At 61.3% G+C, this 19,931-nt stretch overlaps 1 protein-coding gene and 1 long non-coding RNA gene across 13 annotated transcripts in view; one reads left to right on the top strand and one right to left on the bottom strand.

The window, feature by feature from the left end:
• Nucleotides 1-19,500, bottom strand: part of PLEKHG5 (pleckstrin homology and RhoGEF domain containing G5) — a 35,301-nt gene extending 15,801 nt beyond the window's left edge. For 2 of the 9 annotated variants that reach the window (XM_058719279.1, XM_058719280.1), the window contains exons 1-2: nucleotides 11,400-11,418; nucleotides 10,993-11,069 (exon numbers count right to left, since the gene is read on the bottom strand). In XM_058719279.1, the coding sequence (XP_058575262.1) occupies nucleotides 10,993-11,016 (24 nt within the window). In that variant the 5' untranslated portion in view covers nucleotides 11,017-11,069; nucleotides 11,400-11,418. Of the gene's footprint in view, nucleotides 1-1,347; nucleotides 1,637-5,752; nucleotides 5,862-6,702; nucleotides 6,807-10,992; nucleotides 11,070-11,399; nucleotides 11,419-11,770; nucleotides 11,796-11,930; nucleotides 12,084-19,481 lie in introns of those variants that run through there. The other 7 variants (XM_058719281.1, XM_058719284.1, XM_058719286.1 and 4 more) reach the window with 7 other exon arrangements.
• LOC131505568 (uncharacterized) lies at nucleotides 1,134-8,895 on the top strand. 4 transcript variants are annotated; one of them, XR_009258463.1, is made up of 4 exons: nucleotides 1,134-1,202; nucleotides 3,438-3,556; nucleotides 7,244-7,421; nucleotides 8,571-8,895. It is a non-coding gene; the product is annotated as an uncharacterized LOC131505568 (long non-coding RNA). The 4 variants fall into 4 exon arrangements; XR_009258464.1 differs by lacking the exons at nucleotides 1,134-1,202; nucleotides 3,438-3,556 and adding exons at nucleotides 5,962-6,016; nucleotides 6,674-6,756; XR_009258461.1 differs by lacking the exons at nucleotides 1,134-1,202; nucleotides 3,438-3,556 and adding an exon at nucleotides 5,949-6,016.
• Nucleotides 19,501-19,931: the final 431 nt, after the last annotated feature.

Genomic DNA, 19,931 nt, shown 5'->3' with positions numbered 1-19,931 from the left:
CCCCTCCCACCCCTTCCAGGCCTCTTGTGATTTCCCCGCTGGCTTCATTTTGCTGGCGCCCAGGCACAGAGCTGTGGGACTGCGGACCTGCGGGTTACCCAGGCCCTAGTCTCATAGTGGGTGGGAGGTGACATGGCAGGGGCCATGCGAGGTTCGAAGAGTCCTGCGGAGGGCCTCCGGGACCCCTCCAGCCCAAGTCCCTGGCTCTCTGCCACAATCCTGTTTTTAAACCAATCTAACGTACGGGCGGCAGATTGTACACAGAGTCACTCCCGATAGCAGATTCAGCATTCCACAAACATTTACTGAGCACCTACTAGGCGCCCGCCCTGTGGAGGCACTGGTCTCCCTGAGGCTCAGGAGGATTCACTTCCCAGCTCTGTGCCGGGCTCTGGTGAACACCGCCACCGCTCCTCCTCCCGTTACTACTAACTACTACCACTACTAATGGTGATGGGAGCCAGTGCCCCTCCGCCATGGTGATCTGTTCTGCTTCCATCCCCCCAGCAGCCCCCAGGCTCAGGGACACCAGGGGCATGTGAGGGTCAGGCCCAGGATCTGAACCAGGTGGGTGTTTCTTTACTTAATTCAACGAGTCTGGTTGATGACGGCTTCCAGGAGCCCCCAGAGAGAACCACAAGCCCAACTGGGAGGCTCAGACTGGGGTGAGCAGAGGCCCCTTGCTCTGAATCTGCTCCCCCACCCCTTCTCGTACCTCCATCCCCACCAAACTGCTGGATGTCCGCAGCTCCCTCTGGGAGCGAGGGTCTCCCCTGCGCTAAAACAGGGCAGCCCCTTCCCAAAGCCAGACTCTTGGACCTTCTCTCAGACCGAGGTGCCTATTCTCCACCTCCTTGTTGCCCACCACGGCCACCCTCTGAGAGCGCACCACCCCTGCCAGTGGGGGAGGGGCAGCAGGGTCCAAGGAAAAAAGTTCCCGGGACTCAACCCACCGAGAGGAGAGCCCACCGGATGGAACAGCCAGATCACCCAGCACCTCCAAAGGCAGCGAATGGACCCCAGCTTTACGAATAACAGCGGGGGCCCGTTGGGGAACACGGTGGGGATGGGGCACCAGAAGTCAGACTTCCCCACTCACACACCAGCCAGAGGCTGGAGCGGGGATGGGGGGAGGGTGGGCAGGGCCCGGACGGAGGAAGGACAGGGAGCTGGGGCCCCAGCGCAGGGCCTGGCACCCACAGGTGAGTCGGGAGGCAGCCCCAGACACAAAAGGCTAAGGGCTGGCGGGCCACCTCGCCGCCCCGGGCCCTTCGGTCGCAGGGTGAGGAAACATCCCCAGGGGCGGGCGGTCGCGCGCACCCCCGCCCCGCCGCCCACACCCCGTACCTGGCCTTCGCCGTCGCGGGCGCGACCCTCCGCCGGACAGGGCAGCCCGGGGCCCGGCCTGGAGGCCGCGCGGCGCCCGGAGACGCCGGGGCCCGTCCCCATGGCGGCCGGAGGAAGCGGCGGTCTGCGCCGCCCGCCGGACAAAGCGCGGGGCTCCGCTTCCTGCCATTGTGCGGCCGCGCCCGCCCCCGGCCGAGCGCGCCGGGACCCCGGGGCCCCCGCCCGCCTCGGTCATCCCGGGGCGGCTCCGCTGCGACCCCAGCCCCGCCCCCGGCGCAAAGGTTCGGGGCTCGGGCGTCCCCGTCGGACCTGCTCTGGGCCTCGGGGAGCTCCCAGGACGAGGGTGCCCGGGCCGGGCCCGCCCCGGGCTGCGGAGCCCCGACCGCCCCCCCCCCCCCCCCGCCCAGCCCCGCGGGCGCCCCGCTCCGCCCGGCCCTCCACCCCACCCCCAACGCCGACGTCTGGGGCCCAAAGGCCCCTCCCTTCAGTCCTGGAGACCCCACCTCAGAACCTCAACTCCGGGACCCTTTCTCCCTCTCCCAAGGGAGCCCTCCGAAAGCTGGTGGCAGAAGGGGGTGGGGGGCAGAACGGGGACACCTGTCTCTGCTCTGACCTCCAACTGGCCGGGCCACACATCCAGCGCTCAGAGCCTCTCCGGAGCGTCACCCTGGCGCCCGCGCACAGTCCTCGAGACCCCAGCCTCAGAGCCTGGGCCTGGGGGACCCTGCTCCCACTGCCCAGGCCAGCGGTGAAGGCAGAGGAGCGGAGGGCTCCAGGCGACCACTGGTGGAGGCGGCAGGCGATAGGCAGGCACGTGGGTGGAAAGGGCAGTGACGGTAGATCTTCCGGAGCCCCCAGGAGTTGGGTGAGACGGAGCATCGGGAAAACCTGGGAGCCCAACTCGGCTTTCCCCCCAGATCTCTGCTGCTCCAGGCTGGGTCCCTTCCACCAGCCCCACGGCCAGGGAGGCGCTCTTCAGAGCCCTAGATTAGAGGCACCAGGATTGGGGGGGAGGGTGATGGTGGGGTCCCCACTGTAGATTACACTCACTCCCAAGAGGTGGGGGGCGGGCACAACTATGGAGTGACTCAAAAGTCTACAGGCAGGACTGAAACCCAGTCCTGACTCTGTTGTTCTGGAATGGCCTCCTTGGGACCGCATCTCAGTACCTCTGGTGCTGCAGGGGGGACATGATGTCATCACCCTACCCATCCCCTACACAGCTCCTCCTCCATGGGGGGGGGGGAGGGGAACAGGGCAGGGTCTCTGAAGATGGCTCTGAGGAGGTAGCAGTTTACTCCAATCAGGAGGTTTCAAGGACCACCTCCACTCCCAAAGCCCAAGCCATCCACTGTCCACACCACAGGCAGATAGATCTTTTGAAAACTAAAACCCGAACACCTCGCTCCTCCCTTAAAACCTTCCAGGAATTTGGAATAAAATCCCAACATGGCTAGCCCCGACCTCACCTCCCGGCAGGTCCCTCATGGTGGTCTCCATGCTAGCCTGCCTCGTCCGTCCCCACGACTCACCAAGCTCAGCACCCGCACCTCTGTGTTCTCTGTCTGGAACCCTGTGCCCCTGATCTTGCCACGGCTGGCACTGGATCCCGGCTTCAATGCCACCTCCTCAACAAGGCTTTAACCTCCTCTCAAAATAAGTAGCCCCTTACATGTCTCACTTCCAATCCTCTTAAACTAAACTCTTTCCTCCTAAGCATTTAAAACTACCTGAAATTGTTTGACTTCCTTGTTCACTTCTTGATGACCACCCCTCCCCACTTGAATATCCTCTCCAGAGCCCAGGGTCCTTAGCTGTCTGGCCCACACAGCGCCTTCCACCCAGCAGGTGCTCAGTGTAGACTAGGAGAACAAATGGATGAAAGCAGAGGAAGGGTCTTCATGCCAGAGAAGGCCACGAGGGCAGGGAAGATCTCTGCCAGGGTGTCCCTTCCTGCTGCCAGTGGTCGACAAAACCCTCCCCACTGCCTGACCGTAGGATTGCTTCTTTTTGCTAGCAAACGTGACCTCGGGCCTGCTGGCCTGGGCGGTGGTTTCTACCACAAATTCTCTGTTCTTGCTGCCCTACAGGCTGACAGCTGAGCACTCCCAAATGCCAGGCCTGTGCCAGTATCCTGTTCACTACTCTCAAAGGAAGAGGCACAGTTACCATCTCCACTTAACAGATGGGGACACTGAGGCTTGGAAAAGTTAAGTGGCTTGCCCCAGGTGCAAAGTGGGGAAACAGAAGAATGCCTGTGCTTTGGACCACTATCCAGGGGCCTCAGGCAGGCTGGGGGGCATGGAGACCAGCTAAGTGGTGGTTTAACAGCAGGGCCTTGAGTTCTACCGGCTTGGGAACAGGGCAGGTCCCAAACGAGTTCAGGGGGATCCTACTGGCCTGGGGTTAGCAGGTCACATCAAGCAGAAACCTCGGGGGCTGGGCCAGGTAGGTCACCGGAGGTCACCTGAGTGACCAGGCCCTGGCCATTCCCCAGTCATGCTGCTGCTTGCTTCCTCCAGCCACGGCAGAGGGCCTGCTCCTCAGAAGGCCAGGGCCCTAGTGCCCCAGGGCCGAGAGGGAAGGAGGGTCAAGGAAGCTGCAGAGTCAGGGGAGGAAAGGAGCCCCTGGCCCTCGCGCCAGGAGAGGGAGAAGGCCTCAGCAGTCTCCTGGGTCCCCACTTCCTCTAGAGGAGGGAGCTGAAATAGCCCATGCCCAGGACAAAGAAGTCCTCGGCCCTGGCTCCCTGGGGAGGGGGCCCCTCTCCAGCCCAGCCCCAGCTCCAGGCTCATGAGTCAGGACTGGCTTGTTGAAACTGATACCCAGAAACCAGATGCTGGGGCTGATGAATAATGGAGTCTCCAAGGCAGAAGCCCCCCTTCCGCTCCCCCGCCACAGCACCATCTCCCAAACCCAGAAAAGCAGGGGACTGTGGGCAGTCCACCCCCACAGCAGGTGGGGGACCCGGCCTGGTCTTTGGTGAGACAGAGGAGCTCCCTGTCTAGGAGGAGAGACCATAGATCTGGGGCCAGCTCCATGTTCTGCCCACAACAACCAGCCTGGAGCACCTTGGCTAGAGGGACACCACTGCCCAGGGGCTCCCCATCAGGGCTGAGCTCCCCTGGGAGCCTACTGGCCCCAAGGCCCCATCTAGCTCCTTGGAAATCCAAGGGTGGAGGCTGCATGTTTGAGCAGGCCGGCCAGGGTGGGGCCAACTCTGCCAGGCTGCTCTCCAAACAGCCCACCCAGCCCCTCCCTTCCCCTAGGCCTGGGCCTCACCCCTTGTCCTTGGATTCTGGGGCCCACCTGGAGGCAGAGCCTGCCCTGAGGCCCTGCCCTGTGCTGGATGGATGCAGGGAACCTCTCTGCAGGCCCGGCTAACCACGTGGGCCCCAGAAGTCAGCAAGGCCCCTACCACCCCAGGGAGCAGTCCAGCTGGGACCCAGTTTTAGGGACAGAGGCAGAGGCTGTGGTCAGTGAACCTCACCTCCTGCCCAGTCCCTGCACGAATGTGCCAGGTCCTGGAGCCCCAGATGCCAGCATCGAAGCCAGTGTCTTCTCCTGATACCTCTCTCTCCAGCACTGTATAAAAGTCTCCCTGGGAGGGAATGAGGAAGAAGGCACATGCCTGGGCTACAGAAGACCTGCTTCTGGGTCCCACCTACCCCTGCCCTTGCCCATCTGTGCAAAGAGGGCACTGGCCAGTTCTCTAGAATATTCTACCTAGGGATGGCTCCTGGGCCTTAATATGTGCCTGGACCCTGGCCAAGGGGCACAAGAACAGTAAAATCCTCCTACAGCCCCACAAACCTGGGGAAGGTTACTGGGGAATTTGTAGGGCCCAGGACCCCCTCGGTCTCCATTTCTTCGTCTTTCATCACGGCAAGCCAAGGCCTCTCCAGGTTCATGGGTCTTCTCCCTCTCCCCTCCCCCAATCGGGTCCCAGCCGGCCCAGACTGCCTGAGGCTCGGACTCGCGCGCCCCCTGCCGGCCTCGAAACGACTTTCCGCCTCGGACCAACTCTCGGACGCCCAGATCGGGCAGGGTCGCCCGAGCCTCCCAGCCACCCCGCGCCAAGCCCCACTCCAGGATCCTCTCGCCCAGTCAACAATCCTCACACCGGAGAGGGGTCCCCATTGGCTCCACACTGCCCTAGCGCCGAGCCAACCCCACCCTAGAATCACTGGGGTGGGGGCGGGAGCTTGAGCCCATTCCACCCTCAAGTAAATGGAGGTAGAGCCGGTGGAGCCCATCGATACCCACCCCCCACCCCCGCAGCCCTGGGACTGCGTCGGTCCCTTTCCTCCCGGTTCTGTCCATTAATTCGGGGGGAGTCCTGGACGCCGGAACCACAGCCGTCCCGATCCCAGCCCCGTCTCGTCCCCAGCTTCCCCTTGAGACTCACCTTAGGGACATGAGTCTCCTCCCCTGTGGCTGGGGCTCGGGCCAAGGCTGCCAAAGCCCCGAGGGGCGCGCAGAGCCAGGGGGACCGGAGCCGCGGGGCGGGCTCAGTCGGCTCTGAGCCGGCGTGGGGCGCGGGACGTAGGGGAATTACGGTAGGCCGGCGCGGGCGCTACCACCTGGGCGGGCCGGGACGTACCATCGGCGCGCCCGGCTGGCGAGGGGGAGCGCGCGGAGCCCGGGAAGGAAGCGCGGCCGGCGCTGGGGGGTAATCTAGGGTCCGGGCTGCGGGGCCGGGAGGGAGGGGTCGTCACTGTCCCCGAGGGGGCTGGCTCTTCACAAATGTGCGGGAAGTTCCAAGTCCCTAGGCTTTAACCTGGGCTTGAAGACGGGAGGTCGCCGGTCCCCGGCGAGGGCCCGCGGCGGGAAGCAGTCCCGGCCTGAGAGAGGGAGGCCCCGGGGGGTCCAGGCGCAGAGACCCGCAGGCCGAGCCCTGCCGGGCATCGCCCCAAGCCAGGCTCGCTTCCGCTGGATTCTGAACTGTGCCGTCCACGGCGCCTGAGAAACGGGCCCGCCTATCTCTGTGCCCCCTCCTTGTCCCTAGCCCGTGCCTGGCATGGCTGAAAAGGGGGCCATTCGGCCCTTTGGTGCTTCCCAGCTTCCCTCTCCCGGCTGCCTAAGTTCAGAATAACTCCGCGCTGGGCACGGGGGTTGCGGGGAGTGCACGAGGATACCGGCGAGGATACAGGAGTATTGCGAGAGGAACTGGCCCCCGCACACCAACCCCCTTCCCTAATTATCACTACGGGGTGGGCCTGGGCCCGATCTTGGGCTCAGGCCCACCAGCGTTTTTCCGAACCTAGAACCCCCTCCCACAAGCCCGTCGCCAGGCCAAGGCCTCTAGGCTGCCGGTTCTCTTTCCTAGCAGGCTCTGCCCTCTTTGGCAGCACTGACCTCACTGGGGCTGGGTCCACTCCAGGACGGCTCATCTTGGCCACAGCACACATGGTGGATCCTCTGTCCCTGCCTCTTGGGCCCGGCGCCCCATGCCGTCACCCGCTGCCCCCGGAATTACTTAGCCAAAGCCCAGGACTTCCGTTTGCCCTGCTGCTCTGGTTCTGCCACTTCCTCCAGCTGCAGACTGGACTGCCACCTGCCTACAGCTGACCAGCATCTAAAAGTCACGCCCAGAAATCCCCAGAATCTGGCCATTCTCAAGGGCACCCTGGCCTCCCACCTCTCACTCCCAGAGCACCACCCTGGAGAATAGGTGACTCCCTCTCCCATTATTCACTACATCCTGCCCATTCTTTCCCCACAAGGATCTCACATCCGCCCCTTCCTCTGCCCTGTGTCCGCTGGTCTTCAGCTGGCCACCACTCCCCTAGACACACCTCCCCCTGACTCATCCCTGCCACCTCACAACCTGTTGTTAAACCGGCAGGGAACTCTAAGGTCATCAAATCCAACGTCCACTCTGCTTGAATACTTACAGGAACGGGGTGCTCACAACCTGTACACTGGGGAGCAGCTTCAGCTGTTGGAAACTTCCCATCCTGCCTGGGCCCTTGGAGCCAAGCAGAAAAAGTCACCTCCCTTTCCTCCTGATAGCTCCTTAGAAATGGGAGGCTCTGAGGACAGACAGATCTGGTTTAAGTCCTGGCCTTGCCTTGGTGAGTCACTTACCCCCCTGCTTCATGGGATCCTATCGCTCATGTGGAGATGGGGTGGTCCCTATGGCATAGGGAGGGTGTGAGGACAGAGGAGGTCCCTTTGGGGAGGCATAGAAAGCAGGGCCTGGCACACAGTAGGTGCTGAATACATGAGTGGTGGCTGCTAGAAGCATCACCTTTGAGAATGATGCCCTGAGGGTCCCATCTCCAGGATAAATACCCTTGAGTCTTCAGTTCCCTCTGAAGTGATGGTCCAATGTCCCCTGGGCCAGCGAAAGCCCTCCACCATGTCCCCTTGTGACCTGGAGTGCCCTGCAGACTTTGACCAGATCACCCGGCTCAAGGGGGCCCGGCGAGGAGTTGGGGAGTCCGGACACCATCTGTCCTGTGGTGACTCTGCAGGAGGGCTGGATACTCACTATATCATCACCAGGTCCCCCTTGAGAGAGGGAACAAACACTCCCTTCATCTCCACCCCTCCCAAGACTCCAAGCTCCACCTGCCCTGGGGAAAGGACAGATGTGCCATAAACATTTGCCATGCTGGGTGGGGTTGGCTGGGGTCTGGGCTGGAATCTGGGGAGGTCTCAGATCTCAGGGAGGGGAAGGAGGGCACGCCCAAAGCCTAGGGGTTTCTCTCCCCTTCCATGGCGGATGAACAGCTAGCATTCTCTTGAACCTACATCATGCCACACTCCACGCCAAGCACTTCACATCTGAGCCCTGTTTAATCCTACCCACAACTCAAGAAGCCTCAGTCTGCAGATGAAGAAACGGAGATCAGAAAGGTATAGTGACTTGCCCAGGGTCACACAGCTGGAAAGGAGTAGGCTTTGACCTTGGAGCCACTCTACACATCCTCATCCAGAGCAGGGGCAGGGGTACAACTTCTCTCCTGTGATCTCCGAGGCCCTGACTTCGGGGGGCTCCTGCCCCTCTGCTCACTCAGCTTCCCTCCATCTCCACACCTCCTCGTTCCTCAGGACGCCAGCAGCCTCCTCCAGGAGCCTGTGCCCCAGAACCCCCAGGGCAGGAGGTAGGGGCGGGGCGGCTGCTTCATCTCAGAAGCCCCAGCACCCACGACAGGCTGAAATTTAAAAAGCCTGGAGACGGGCTTGTCAAACCCAAGTGCTGACTTCTCCCCTCCTAGGATGTCCGCTCCAGGAGGTCCTGGGCCTAGAAGTGGGCCCTGCACAGCAGACGCTACAAGCTCATTTGGTGAACGAATGAATGACATCATCTCCTTTAAAAAGCTAGTCCTGGGACACCTGGGTGGCTCAGTTGGTTGGGCGTCCGACATCAGCTCAGGTCATGATCTCACAGCTCGTGAGTTCGAGCCCCACGTCGGGCTCTGTGCCAACAACTCAGAGCCTGGAGCCTGCTTCGGATTCTGTGTCTCCCTCTCTCTCTGCCCCTCCCCTGCTCATGCTCTGTCTCTCTCTGTCTCAGAAATAAATAAAAACATCAAAAAAATTTAAAAATAAAATAAAATAAAATAAATAAATAAATAAATAGCAAGCTAGTCCTATCCTGCTAGCCTTCTGAGCGTGGCTGGGGAGGAACAAGAATGAGGCCCTTGATCCCCCTCCGGAAACAGCTCTGCCGGCCATGCTGTGCAAGGTGGGCAAAAGCTCTTTCCTCCCTGAGCCTCATTTCCCTCACGTCATGCGAGAATAACGCTTTCCTCCTGACCTCTCGAGGGTTCAGTGACACAAGCATCAGGGCCTGACACCCCACCTAGGGCACAAGTGCGTTTGGTCGGTGGTGGTGATTGTCACCATCAAGGACATTCTTTGTTCCTCTTCCTCGGCAAAGCGGGATGTCATTTGCCTCTTCTCTCGCTCTCTGCTTCAGCCTGCTCGACCCCTTGGCAAGACTGGCCCCCCTGCCTCTCTGATCACTCAGGCATCCCTGGCCCCAAAGTGAGTCTGTGCCATTTGTCCTAAAGTGGGTCCTATGAGTGCCAGGGCCTGGTGTCTCCCACGGCAGTCTGGGTGACCCTCTGGCCCATGGCAGTCATGCTGAGTTCCAGGCAGGCCGGGGCTGGGCTGGAGCTAGGACCGGGAGGCTGCAGAGGGCCCCCACTTGCTGAGACCAGCTCTCAACTCATAGGCCTCACCTCTGCGTGGGCCGAGCCCTCCTACCCTTGCCCCTGCCTGCAGCAGCCTGGGGACTTGCCCCAGGAGCAACTACCCAAGGAGGGGCCCCAGGGCTCTGCAGGCCCCTGGCAGGATGTATGTTGGGGGTAGCTGAGGCCAGTTTGTTGCCAGGAGCCCCCATCTGGGAAAGAGGCAACCAGCCAACACCAGAGCCCCAATGCCAGGCACCATCCGTGCCAGCAGATTGTGTCTGACATCACAGCCACCCCCCTGCCCGGTGACCACGGCAACTGAAAGCCTCCCCCTCCTGTCTCCGCCCCCAGAACAGTCCTCCGTGTTCCTTCTAACCTGGTCTTCCTGTGCAGAATGTATGAGCATGTGTCTGGGCGGAGGGGGGTGGGAGAGGGAGCTGGGGGGGGGGGGGTGGGAGGGTGGCATTTTTAATTTCCTGCAGCTGGCAGAGCTGAGCTACACGGTGGTTAGGAACACAGGTTCCGACGTTACACAGAGCTGGGCTCTGGGTTCGAATCCCAGCTCTACTATATCCTGGCCATGTGTCCTTGGGTGAGCCATTAGCTCCCTGAGCCTCAGTTTCCTCATCTATAAATAATAACGACAGGACAGATCTCAGGCCAGAAGGAGGAGACAGCGAGTCCTCAGCTCCCCAGCTTGACACAGTAAGAGCTGGCAGTCATTACCATGGTCACTCAAATGCGTGCTGGAAGGGGCCACGCTTGGGTTTGAGCCCTGGCTTGGTCTCTCATGAGCTGTGGGGCCTCAGCCAAGTCACAGGACCTCTCTGAACCTTGGTATCTTCATCTGGAAAAGGGGGCACGCAGGCCGGCCCAACAGAGCTGCCACAAACAGCACATAAGGCACAGAGAGCATGTGGCACAAAGCCCGGCGCATAATGGACAGAGGTGCCCGGCGACGATATTTATCATTCTCCCTCTTGTTCTGCCCTGCTGCTGGCTCCCAAGGCCTGGCGCTTCAGACCAATTTGTCCCTTCTTCCCTCTGTCATTCCCATGGCACCCTCACTCTCACCAAGTCCCAAAGTGTCCCTGACCCATGCCCAGGCCTGAAGAGTGATCCAGTGCTCCAGGAAGGGGGCCAGCTGGGCACTGGAACACAGCCTGAGCTGGGGGGGGGGGGGGGGCGTCCTTTCTCTTCCTGGGTCTCAGCTTCCTCTTCTGTGACATGGGGCCACAGCTCCTGTCACCTCAGGGTGGCCACAAGGACTGCAGTGCAGGAAAGGGCTTTGGTGTACCCCTGCTCCCTGTTCTTACAGAAGTCCCCTCCATTTTGCTGTTTCTGAGCCAAGGGCGGCCCCTTGGCCTCTTAAACAAGCCGCCCTGCGGCCCTGCCCACCCTTGAACCCAGAGGACACTGTGGGTATCCATGCCTGAATAGAGAGAGGGTTGGAGCCCTGTCCTCTCTGCCCCCGGCAACCCAGGCCCTCCAGCCTCCCTACCTTGGCTGCCCGCCCCTTGTCCATGCAGTTGGGGTTCTGACAGCGCAGTCCCTTTTCCTCCGCCAGGCTCTGGTCATCTGCAGAGGAGAGAAGCAGAGGGTTATCAGTCGGGTGGGGTCCAGGGAGGCTGCGCCCCAGGCCAGGGCACCCAGGAGGGCCCTGGGGCCCCAGTGGCCTCCAGACTAGAGGATGGGTGGAGCTGTCTCCTCAATCCTCCCTTCAAAGGAGGTCAGTGTCCCTTTCTCTTTTAAATGCCAACTTATCTGTACGGGAATCTGTTTGCAGAGCCCTTTTCTTGTTGCAGTTCCCCAGGGAAATTATCCAGATTCCACGGGGAGAAAACGTCTTTGGAAATGAGCTGCTCCCTCCCTCTGTCCCACTAGTGGGGGGCGGGGTAGCTCAGTGACCTTGCGGGGCTCCAGATTTCCTGGGGGATCCCCAGAGGGCTGCCGGGTCCGCGGTCCCTTCTGACCCCCTGACCTCCACATCACTGCCTCTGTGGATGGACTCCTCTTCAAAGGCCCGGGGTGTCCCCTTTACCCCGCGGTCCATCTTTGACCCAGAATTTGGCCCCCTCCAAGCTGCCTCTCTTCCTAGGGGCTGGGGTGCAGCAGCGGAGGGGGCAGGGAAGGGGCAGACAGGCTGCCCGCGCCAGCCAGCGTGCAGGGCCAGGGGAAGGGGTGCTGCTAAAGCGGGCCCCAACAAGGGGACAGAGTTTGGAACCCCACCGCCCTGATTCCGAGGCCGGCGTCCACCTCCCACCGGGAGCAGGCTTTACCCAGAGCAGGGGAAGGAGCGCGCCCTGCCCCCCCCCCCGGCTCCCCCCGCCCGGCCCGCCTGCGCGCGGCGCCCCCCGCCCGCGCCCCTCCTCGAGCCGGCGCGGAGGCAGCCGACCGGCAGGCCTGCCCGGCGGGGCCGGGCCGGGGCCCCGCACTCACCCATGGAGGAGGCGCCGAGCGGCCGGGGAGGCGGGTGGGGCGGGGGGCGCCACGGGCCGGCCGGCGGGGCGGGCGACGGCGGCGGGGGACGGGCGCCAGCCGGGTGCCGGGGGAAAGGCCGGAGCGCCGCCGCCGCGGGACCCTCGGCGGCGGGAGGCGGGGCGGGGCAGGTGGGCGGCAGGAGGAGCCCGACGGGAGACCCCGCCTACGTGGGGCGTGGCTCCGCGGGCCGTCCCGCCCCTGTGCGCCGCGCCCCGCCTCCCGCGTCTCCCGCCCTGCGATGCTTACTCCGCGCCTGGCTGAGCCGCGCCTGCACCCTGCCACGCGGGGTGTCAAAGATGGATGTATTTTCACAAAATAACCAATACCCAGCTCAAGAAGCAGAGCATCACCAGCCCCCCAGACGTCCCATCCCTTCCCCCAACCCCCCACCCCGCGGGGCTGCCAGGAACTCCCCACAAGGGGAGGACACTGTCCTGACTTCTAGCTGCATCGGTTAGTTTTGCCTGGTCTTGTACTTTATGTAAATGGCATCACTCGATACCTGGACAGCACTTTAATGGTTACAAAACACTTTGCACTACAGAAATGGAGCCTTGGGAGGTGGCCAGCACTGCCCCGAGGGACTGAAGGTGCTCCCAAGCCTGTCTAGACCCCACCCCATGGGCTAGATAGTCCCAGGAGGCCCTCCGTGGATGCGACCCAGGAGTGGAAGATCCGGTTTCTGGTGGGGCTGGGATTCCCTCTCCCAAAGGCTCCCCTGGCCTCTGGTCTCGTCTCATCTCATCTCATCTCATCTCAGCCAGAGTGGGGTACTGCCTTCCTGCATGTATCCCTTACGTGGGCCAGCCCTGGGGACCCACAGGTGACCAGAACCCAGCCCCTGCCCTCGAGGACTCCTGGCAGAGGGAAGTGTGATTGGTCCAGGTCTTCTGGGTTCTCTAGATTCACTCAGCAAATACACATCGAGAGTCCCCTGAGGGGCCACCACATGCCAAGCCCCAGGCTGGGCACTGGGGACCCATCAGTGACCCTGACAAGCCTTGGGGAGCTCCCGTGGGCCCTTTGAGGGATAGTACATCTGCATGCAGTGGGGAGGGGGCTCTCCCGGAAGAGGCTGAGGGATTACGTCGGGAAGCATCTATCCTGAGGGCTTAACTGGTGCCCTGAGGCTTTTGGGTGAGGGCGCCAATGACACACGGGCCTCAGTTTCCTCTTGGTGCAGTTGAAGCTGGGGCTTCTGAGGAGGGCCAGGCCCGCCTGCCGTAATTCTCAGGGCGCTGAGGCCTGTGCTGCTCACTCCATTCCCAGAAGCACACAGTTCTGGTCTCCCCATCAGAAGCTCTGTGGCCTCAGCTGTACAAAGGGCCAGTAAGGCCTGTCCTGACAGGGTCCCTGGGGGTCAGGGGTCCCGAGGGCCCTGCCCACCCCCCTCTGCCCTCTGGGTTTCCATGGGGACCTGGGGCCCTCAGCCATATTGGGGACTGGGGGTTATTTCCCCTGTGCCCTGTAAGGGAGTTCTCAAATTCAGGTCCCCTGGGTCTAACTCTAGGCCTGGGGTCAGGCTCTAACACCTTTTGCCCCAAGACTTCTGGGTTCTGGCTCTAAATTCTGGGGGATCTGGGCTATTTCCTCCACCACAACGTTCTGGAACTGCTTTCCCAGCTCTCTATGTCCTGCCATGACTGGGTCAGGCCACAGCCCCTGCACAGCCTGATCCGCCCGCAGCTGCCGCTGAGTTGTTGACTTGTGGTTCTGGAGTTCTTTGTCCTGGTTCTTCCAGGCGCTGGGGCTCTACCTGGCTGAACTCTCTAGCCTCTGAGCCCCCAGTTTCAGCTCTCTTGAGATGCTCCATCTGTTTTCTAGACCCCCTCTCTGGACTGCTTGCTCTTCACCCCCCTGGGGGCTAGCTTTCTCTGTGCTAAAGCTGCAACCTCCTGGGGTCTGTGGGTGTGCTTCTCTCTCCCAGAGACCCCAAACACAGGAAAATCAGTGAAGGTCCCGGTAAGAGGGGCTTCTGGGGCCCAGGGAGGGCTCAGCACGGGCATAGGCCATCCCCACCACAGGCTTGCCGGGAGCTCCTCTCCCAGCAAGCCAGCCCATTTACAGCCTGGAGGAAGGGTGGGCCTGGTGAGGGGGACACTGTACCAGGTAACATCATACCCTGGACATAGATCAGGCCAGAGGTGGCCACCTGGCCTAGCCCATTCAATTGGATTTGCTCTCTTGAGAATTTGAATCGAGACGGGCAATACCCATGGGGCCCTGCAGCCCTGCAGCCCTGCGATCATGGGAAGTCAGTGTGCATGGGTGCAGAGCCCTGTAATTGTTAAAGAGCAAGAATGAGGGGACCCATAGAAGCAGCTGGTCAGTGGGGAGGACCCTAAAGCAGAAAGAGAGGGGAGAAGACAGCCCTGTGACCGTGGGACAGCTCCCGGGGGCCTGTCTCCACCGCCTGCTCCTGTAGGACCCCCTCTGATCTGAGTTAACCTGAGTGGGTGTCTGGCTGCGATTCCTGAGCCAAACCTCAGGCAGACGTGGAGCCCTGAACTTGCCCCCCACACCCAGGGTGCCAGAGGCTGCCCCCCTGGGTGTGAGACAGCCCAGCAGCCCTCCTGGCCCCTCCAGCTCCCTCCGTCCTGGAAAGCCAGGGGCCCCCTCGGCCAGGCAGACAGGCCCACCCTCCAGCCCTCCCCCCACCTCCTATCTTAGTCATGAGATGCCGCCTTTGCGTCTCTCCCAACATGATCTCTACCACAACTGGCCGACAGGGCGCCTGGGCAGAAGCCGGCCGGCAGACATGTTTTGTTTGGCCAAGCACGGTGCCTCAAAAGAATTTGAATTGGTTGCCAGCTTTGAAAAGTCAGATTTCACATAAAAATCCGGATTTCTGGCTTCTATGGACAAACCAGAGGAGTCTGGCAGCTCTGGACCCATATCCCTGACGGCTCCAGGACCCGAGCTGCGTGTGCCTTAAACAGGCACCCACCCTTCCACCCCCCACCCCCACCGCTACCACTCCCTATGACCTCACAGCAGCGCCCCCCACCCCCCACCCCAAGGGAACTGAGCTTTGACCCCAGCCCGGCCCTTCCTGGTTCTTTCCCTCTGCCCCCTGCCACGTCCTTCACATCACTGTCTACTGATGTCCCCCCCACTCTCCAAGGCCTCTGTGTCTCAACATATCCAAATTCCAGATGACTCTCTGCCTGCTAGATCCTACAATCCTGGGATGGGCTTCTGAAATGACCTATTACTTTTGACCTCTCCTCCCCACCCGATGGCTTTAGGAGCAACTGCCCACACAGGGCTCTCTGACTTGCTCAGCGCTCTTGGCTTTCCAGACCTGGTCTCCTTTCACTGTCCAGCCCTCTGCGGTGTGATCTAACCCCAAATGGCAGCCACACGGTCTGTGCCTCCTGGGCACCTGCAACGAGGCCAGTCCAGGTCGAGATGCGCTGTACGTGTGAAACACACCAGACTTGGAAGACTCCACGGGGGGAAGAAAAAGAGTGTAAAATCTCATTGATGATTTTTTACGTTGATTACAAGCTGTGATGGTAATGTTTGGAATGCACCGGGTTAAATGAAAAGATCATTAAACTTAATTTTGGTTGTTGGTTTTTAGTCTTTGTTTTGCTTTTTAGCGTGGCTATTAGAAAACTGTGATGATGGGGCGCCTCTGTGGCTCACTCCGTTAAGTGTCTAACTTTGACTCAGGTCATGATCTCGCGGTTCGTGGGTTCGAGCCCCACATCGGGCTCTGTGCGGACAGCTCAGAGCCTGGAGCCTGCTTTGGGTTCTGTGTCTCCCTCTCTCTCTGCCCCTCCCTTACTCGCACTCTGTCTCTCTTTCTCTCTCAAAAATAAATAAATGTTAAAAGAGGTTTTTTTAATAAAAAAAGAAACTTGCAACAATGGAAGTTCTATTGGAGAGCACTGCTCTTTTTTTTTTTTTAATTTTTTAATGTTCATTTATTTTTGAGAGAGAGAGAGAGAGCACGAGTCGGGGAGGGGCAGAGAGGGAAGGAGACACCGAATCTGAAGCAGGCTCCAGGCTCCTCCCGGCTGTCAGCACAGAGCCCAACAAGGGGCTTGAACTCACAAACTGCGAGATCATGACCTGAGCCGAAGTTGGACGCTTAACGGACTGAGCCATCAGGCGCCCCTGGAGAGCACCGTTTTAAACAATGGAGAGGGAGGCACGATCATTTGCCCGTTTTACAGATGGGGCAACTGAGGCTCAGAGGATCGGGAGACTCGCCCAAGGTCACACAGCTGTGTGGGTGGTAAGGCTCAAGACTCAAAGTCTTGACTTCTAACCATTAGGCAGCACTGCCCCAGGGTGCCCCCATGGCACCTGGCACACATGAATTCATGCCCCCATTGTCACATAAGTGCCCCCTTTCCCAGCTGGCCCCAGGCTGACCTGAGGATATGAGAAACCACCTTTTTTTCATTCCTCAGAGACACCCCTCACTGTGAGCCCCCACTTCAATGAACCCTTCGGCCCCGAGGAGGCCATGCCTTTCCTGCTCACCACCTCCCAAACCCAGGCCTGGCCCTGCAGAGGCTGCCCCTCCCAGGAAGCAGCTGTGACCTTAAATGCCCGCTCCCACGCAGACCCAGCCCTCTTGGGAACCTGTCCTTGCTGGGGCAGCCGCCATAGGCTGCATAAAGCCCCCTCACCAGGCAGCCTGTGGAAGGGCCTGATCTGGCCCAAAGCTGGCTTAGAGCCAGAGGGCATGTCCCGGGCACCTGGCTTCTGGCCCCAGAAACCATCTGTCACTCCCTACCCTGGTCAGAGCATCACAGGTGGCCCAGGAAAGACATGTGGTGTCCTCCCCAAAGCCCCGTGGAGCATTTTGGTGTCGGGCGGTCAAGTGGGGACCCAGCTGGAGGAAGGAGCATGGACCGTGGCCTCCGACGCTGTCCCTGCCTGAAGCCCAGAACCATCGATGGCCTCATCTCCTGGAGTCCGGAGACCCCAACCATTGTCGGGCGCGCCCACACTCCTCAGGCTCAGTGAGAAGGGGTGGGAGGACCCACTCAGAATTCCTTTCTGGGGCCAGAGAAACCATGTGGACAGAACACGCAGGCCTGGAGCCACCAGCCACTTCCTCCGGCTGAGGCTGCTGTGGGCACCTGCCCATTTGCCCACCACGGACTTGGAGGAACCGAGAGCGACCAAGGAGAAATCTGAGCGGGGCTGCAGAACCCCGTTTGAGGTTCCAATTCAGGACGGTCACACTCCGTGCCTGAGCCCCACCCCCATCACGGGGCGGTTCTGGCGCCCGGCTCACCACCCACCCTGATGGGCTCAGGCCAGGGGCCAGCTGGCTGCAGAGGACAGAGCCCACACAGACAGCTGTGTGCCCGCTCACCCACCCAGCCTGCCTCGGCTCACTCCCGACGTCTGCTCACGCGCCTCGAACCACCCACTGTGTGCCAGGGCCGCCCTCCCAGCTGTGAGCAGGCCTTGTGTGAGGGCGGGACTTGTGTGCCCGCCCCCCCCACCCCTCCCCACCCCCCGCCACTCAGGACCCTGCTTCCAGAGTAAAGGGGACATCAAGAATCATCCCTGCCCTGGGGCCCCTGGGTGGTTGAGCGTCCGACTTCGGCTCAGGTCATGATCTCGCGGTTCGGTTCGTGAGTTCGGGCCCCGTGTCGGGCTCTGTGCTAACAAACAGCTCAGAGCCTGGAGCCTCCTTCGGATTCTCTGTGTGTGTCTCTCTCTCCCTCCCCTGCTCATGCTCTGCCTCTCTCTGTCTCTCAAAAATAAATGTTAAAAAAAAAAAAAAAAAAGAATCATCCCTGCCCCAAAGGGTACTCATGAAGATGCCAGGAGCAGGTCCCCTCTAAGTGTTAGCTGCTGGGGCTCAGAGCTGGAAGCAGATGGGCGCTGCGGTGGGCTATGGAATCCCAGAAGCGGGAGGGGTGGTCTGCCTGGGGCGGGCACGGGGAGGGCGGGCTTCGCAGACGGTGCCGCGGAGCCACGCTGAGTGGCGAGGGCATCCCAGGCAGAGGTCCCCAGCAGCAGCAAAGTCTGGGCTCCTCTCTAAGACGGGGACAGAGGGAACAAATAGGAGTGGGGGACACAGTCCCTGCTGGGTTTGCCTGGCTTGTGCCCGGAACAGGCGGTTTGAGCTCAGGCACATCTCCAGCCCTTGTTGGGACCTCGGCCACTTTACCTGCCTCAGGTGGATGGGAACTTGCCAGGTGAGTCAGTACAAGCAGACAGGACTCCCACAGCCCACGCCCCAGGCTCACTCCGCACCCCACCCCCCAGCCTACCCTCTGGCTCCAGAACAGTGCCTGACTGAAAGAAAAGGGGGGCTTGCCTCTAGGCTGGCCCACAACCACACACTGCCTGCCCCACCTCCTGTTCCACACCCTGCCTCGTGGCACAAGCTCTCCCTCACACTGTCCTGCCCCCTCGGTCTCCTGCACGTGCCCCGAAGGTACCCGGTGCTCCCGGGGTCTGGGTGGGCAGTCCTTGCCCCTCCCCTCCAAGCTGCCACTATCCATTTCGGCTGGTGGGACTGGAAGCAGTAAGGGGGCTGATAACACACGGGACACCTGTCATGTATACCCACCAGACATCCGTTCTCTGGGAGGAGCATTTCCCAGCGAACTTTGTGGAACCCACGCCCCATGTGGTCTTCTGCAGTGGACCACAGGCCTGCCCATCACTCCCCATGCTCCTCTGGGCCCGTGGTCTGGGGAGGCCACCACGTGGGGCCCGAGATGAGGCCCGGCTTTTGTAGGCCAGACCCTACAGAACTGGAGTCGCCACCCGGAAGCTGAATATTCTTCTGGACCTCTGATTAGTTGAGCTCTGATAAAACAAGGGCAATAATAACAGCAGGTAACGGTGCCCTTGACCTGGGCCACACGGAGCTTTGAAGTGCTCCGTGTGTACCACCCGTCGGCCACTCCACGGTGCCACTGGCGTCATCATCCCACTCATAGGGCTTTCTTGACACCTCATTTCTGAGAAAGGAAGTGGCCATGTGGGCATCCAAGCGCAGGCTGTGGGGCCCAGCACCCCCACTACCTGTCCTGTCTCTTGGGAAGCTTAATCTCTCTCTGCTTCTTTTCCTCGTCTGCGTGGACACATGTCCTGGGGCCTTGACCATACAAATTCCAGAAGGATTCATCCTACCACATGGCCTTGATCTCGGAGGCAGAGGACAGAAGCAGAACCCAGGCTCGAAGGCCGGCACTGGTCACTGCTGTCCTCAGCTCTAGCTGCCCTGCTCCAGGCCCAGGCGTGGGGCCCACGTGCCTGTCAGGCAAGCCCCCAGGAAGGAGAAGCTCCTTGGCCCGCCCTCACCTCTCCTATGGCTCCCAGGGTCCTCGGGCCCCTCTCCTCCACCAGCGGCGGCTCTCAGGAGGGGCTCTGGCCTCCACACCACTGCCGAGTACGTGACCAAGAGTAACATGTACGTGGTAAGCGGGCCACAGGCCCTGACCAGAGGGAGGTGGCCAGGTGGATCGGGTGTCAGAGGCTCCCGAAAGCCCTCCCGGGAAAGTGGGGGCCCGTACCTACCCCCGAGGTCTTCAATGATGTCCAGGGTGGAGCTCCAGGAGAAACGCTCCACGGCCCCCAGCTCCAGCTCGGCCAGGGCACCAGGCAGGGCCTCCAGCTCGTAGGCACCCCGCTTCTTCCAGTAGAGAAACATGCTGAGGCCCGAGGGGGCTCCCCCACCAGGCCCGTGCCCTCAGAGGCTGGGTGGCCCCGGGGACCCAGGTCCCCGAGGCCTGGACACGGCGAGTACAGGGGCTGTGGAGGGGCTGCAGGGACCCTGGGCTGGCCTTGGGCCGGCAAGCACGGCCCTCCCCTGGGAAGGGAGCATGCTGGGAGCATCTGGGGGCCTTGGAGCTGACCAATGGCCAGGGCCCCGGCCCCACACAAAGCGCCTTTCTTCCCCTCCTACAGACATTTTACAAATTTCAACTTCCCGGCCCCCTCGGAGCCCCCACCAAGGGGATGGGCAGG

Source organism: Neofelis nebulosa, chromosome 2, assembly GCF_028018385.1.
Source record: "Neofelis nebulosa isolate mNeoNeb1 chromosome 2, mNeoNeb1.pri, whole genome shotgun sequence".
NCBI lineage: Eukaryota > Metazoa > Chordata > Mammalia > Carnivora > Felidae > Neofelis > Neofelis nebulosa.
Note: the sequence above shows the minus strand (reverse complement) of the source record. Positions and strands in the feature narration are given on the sequence as shown.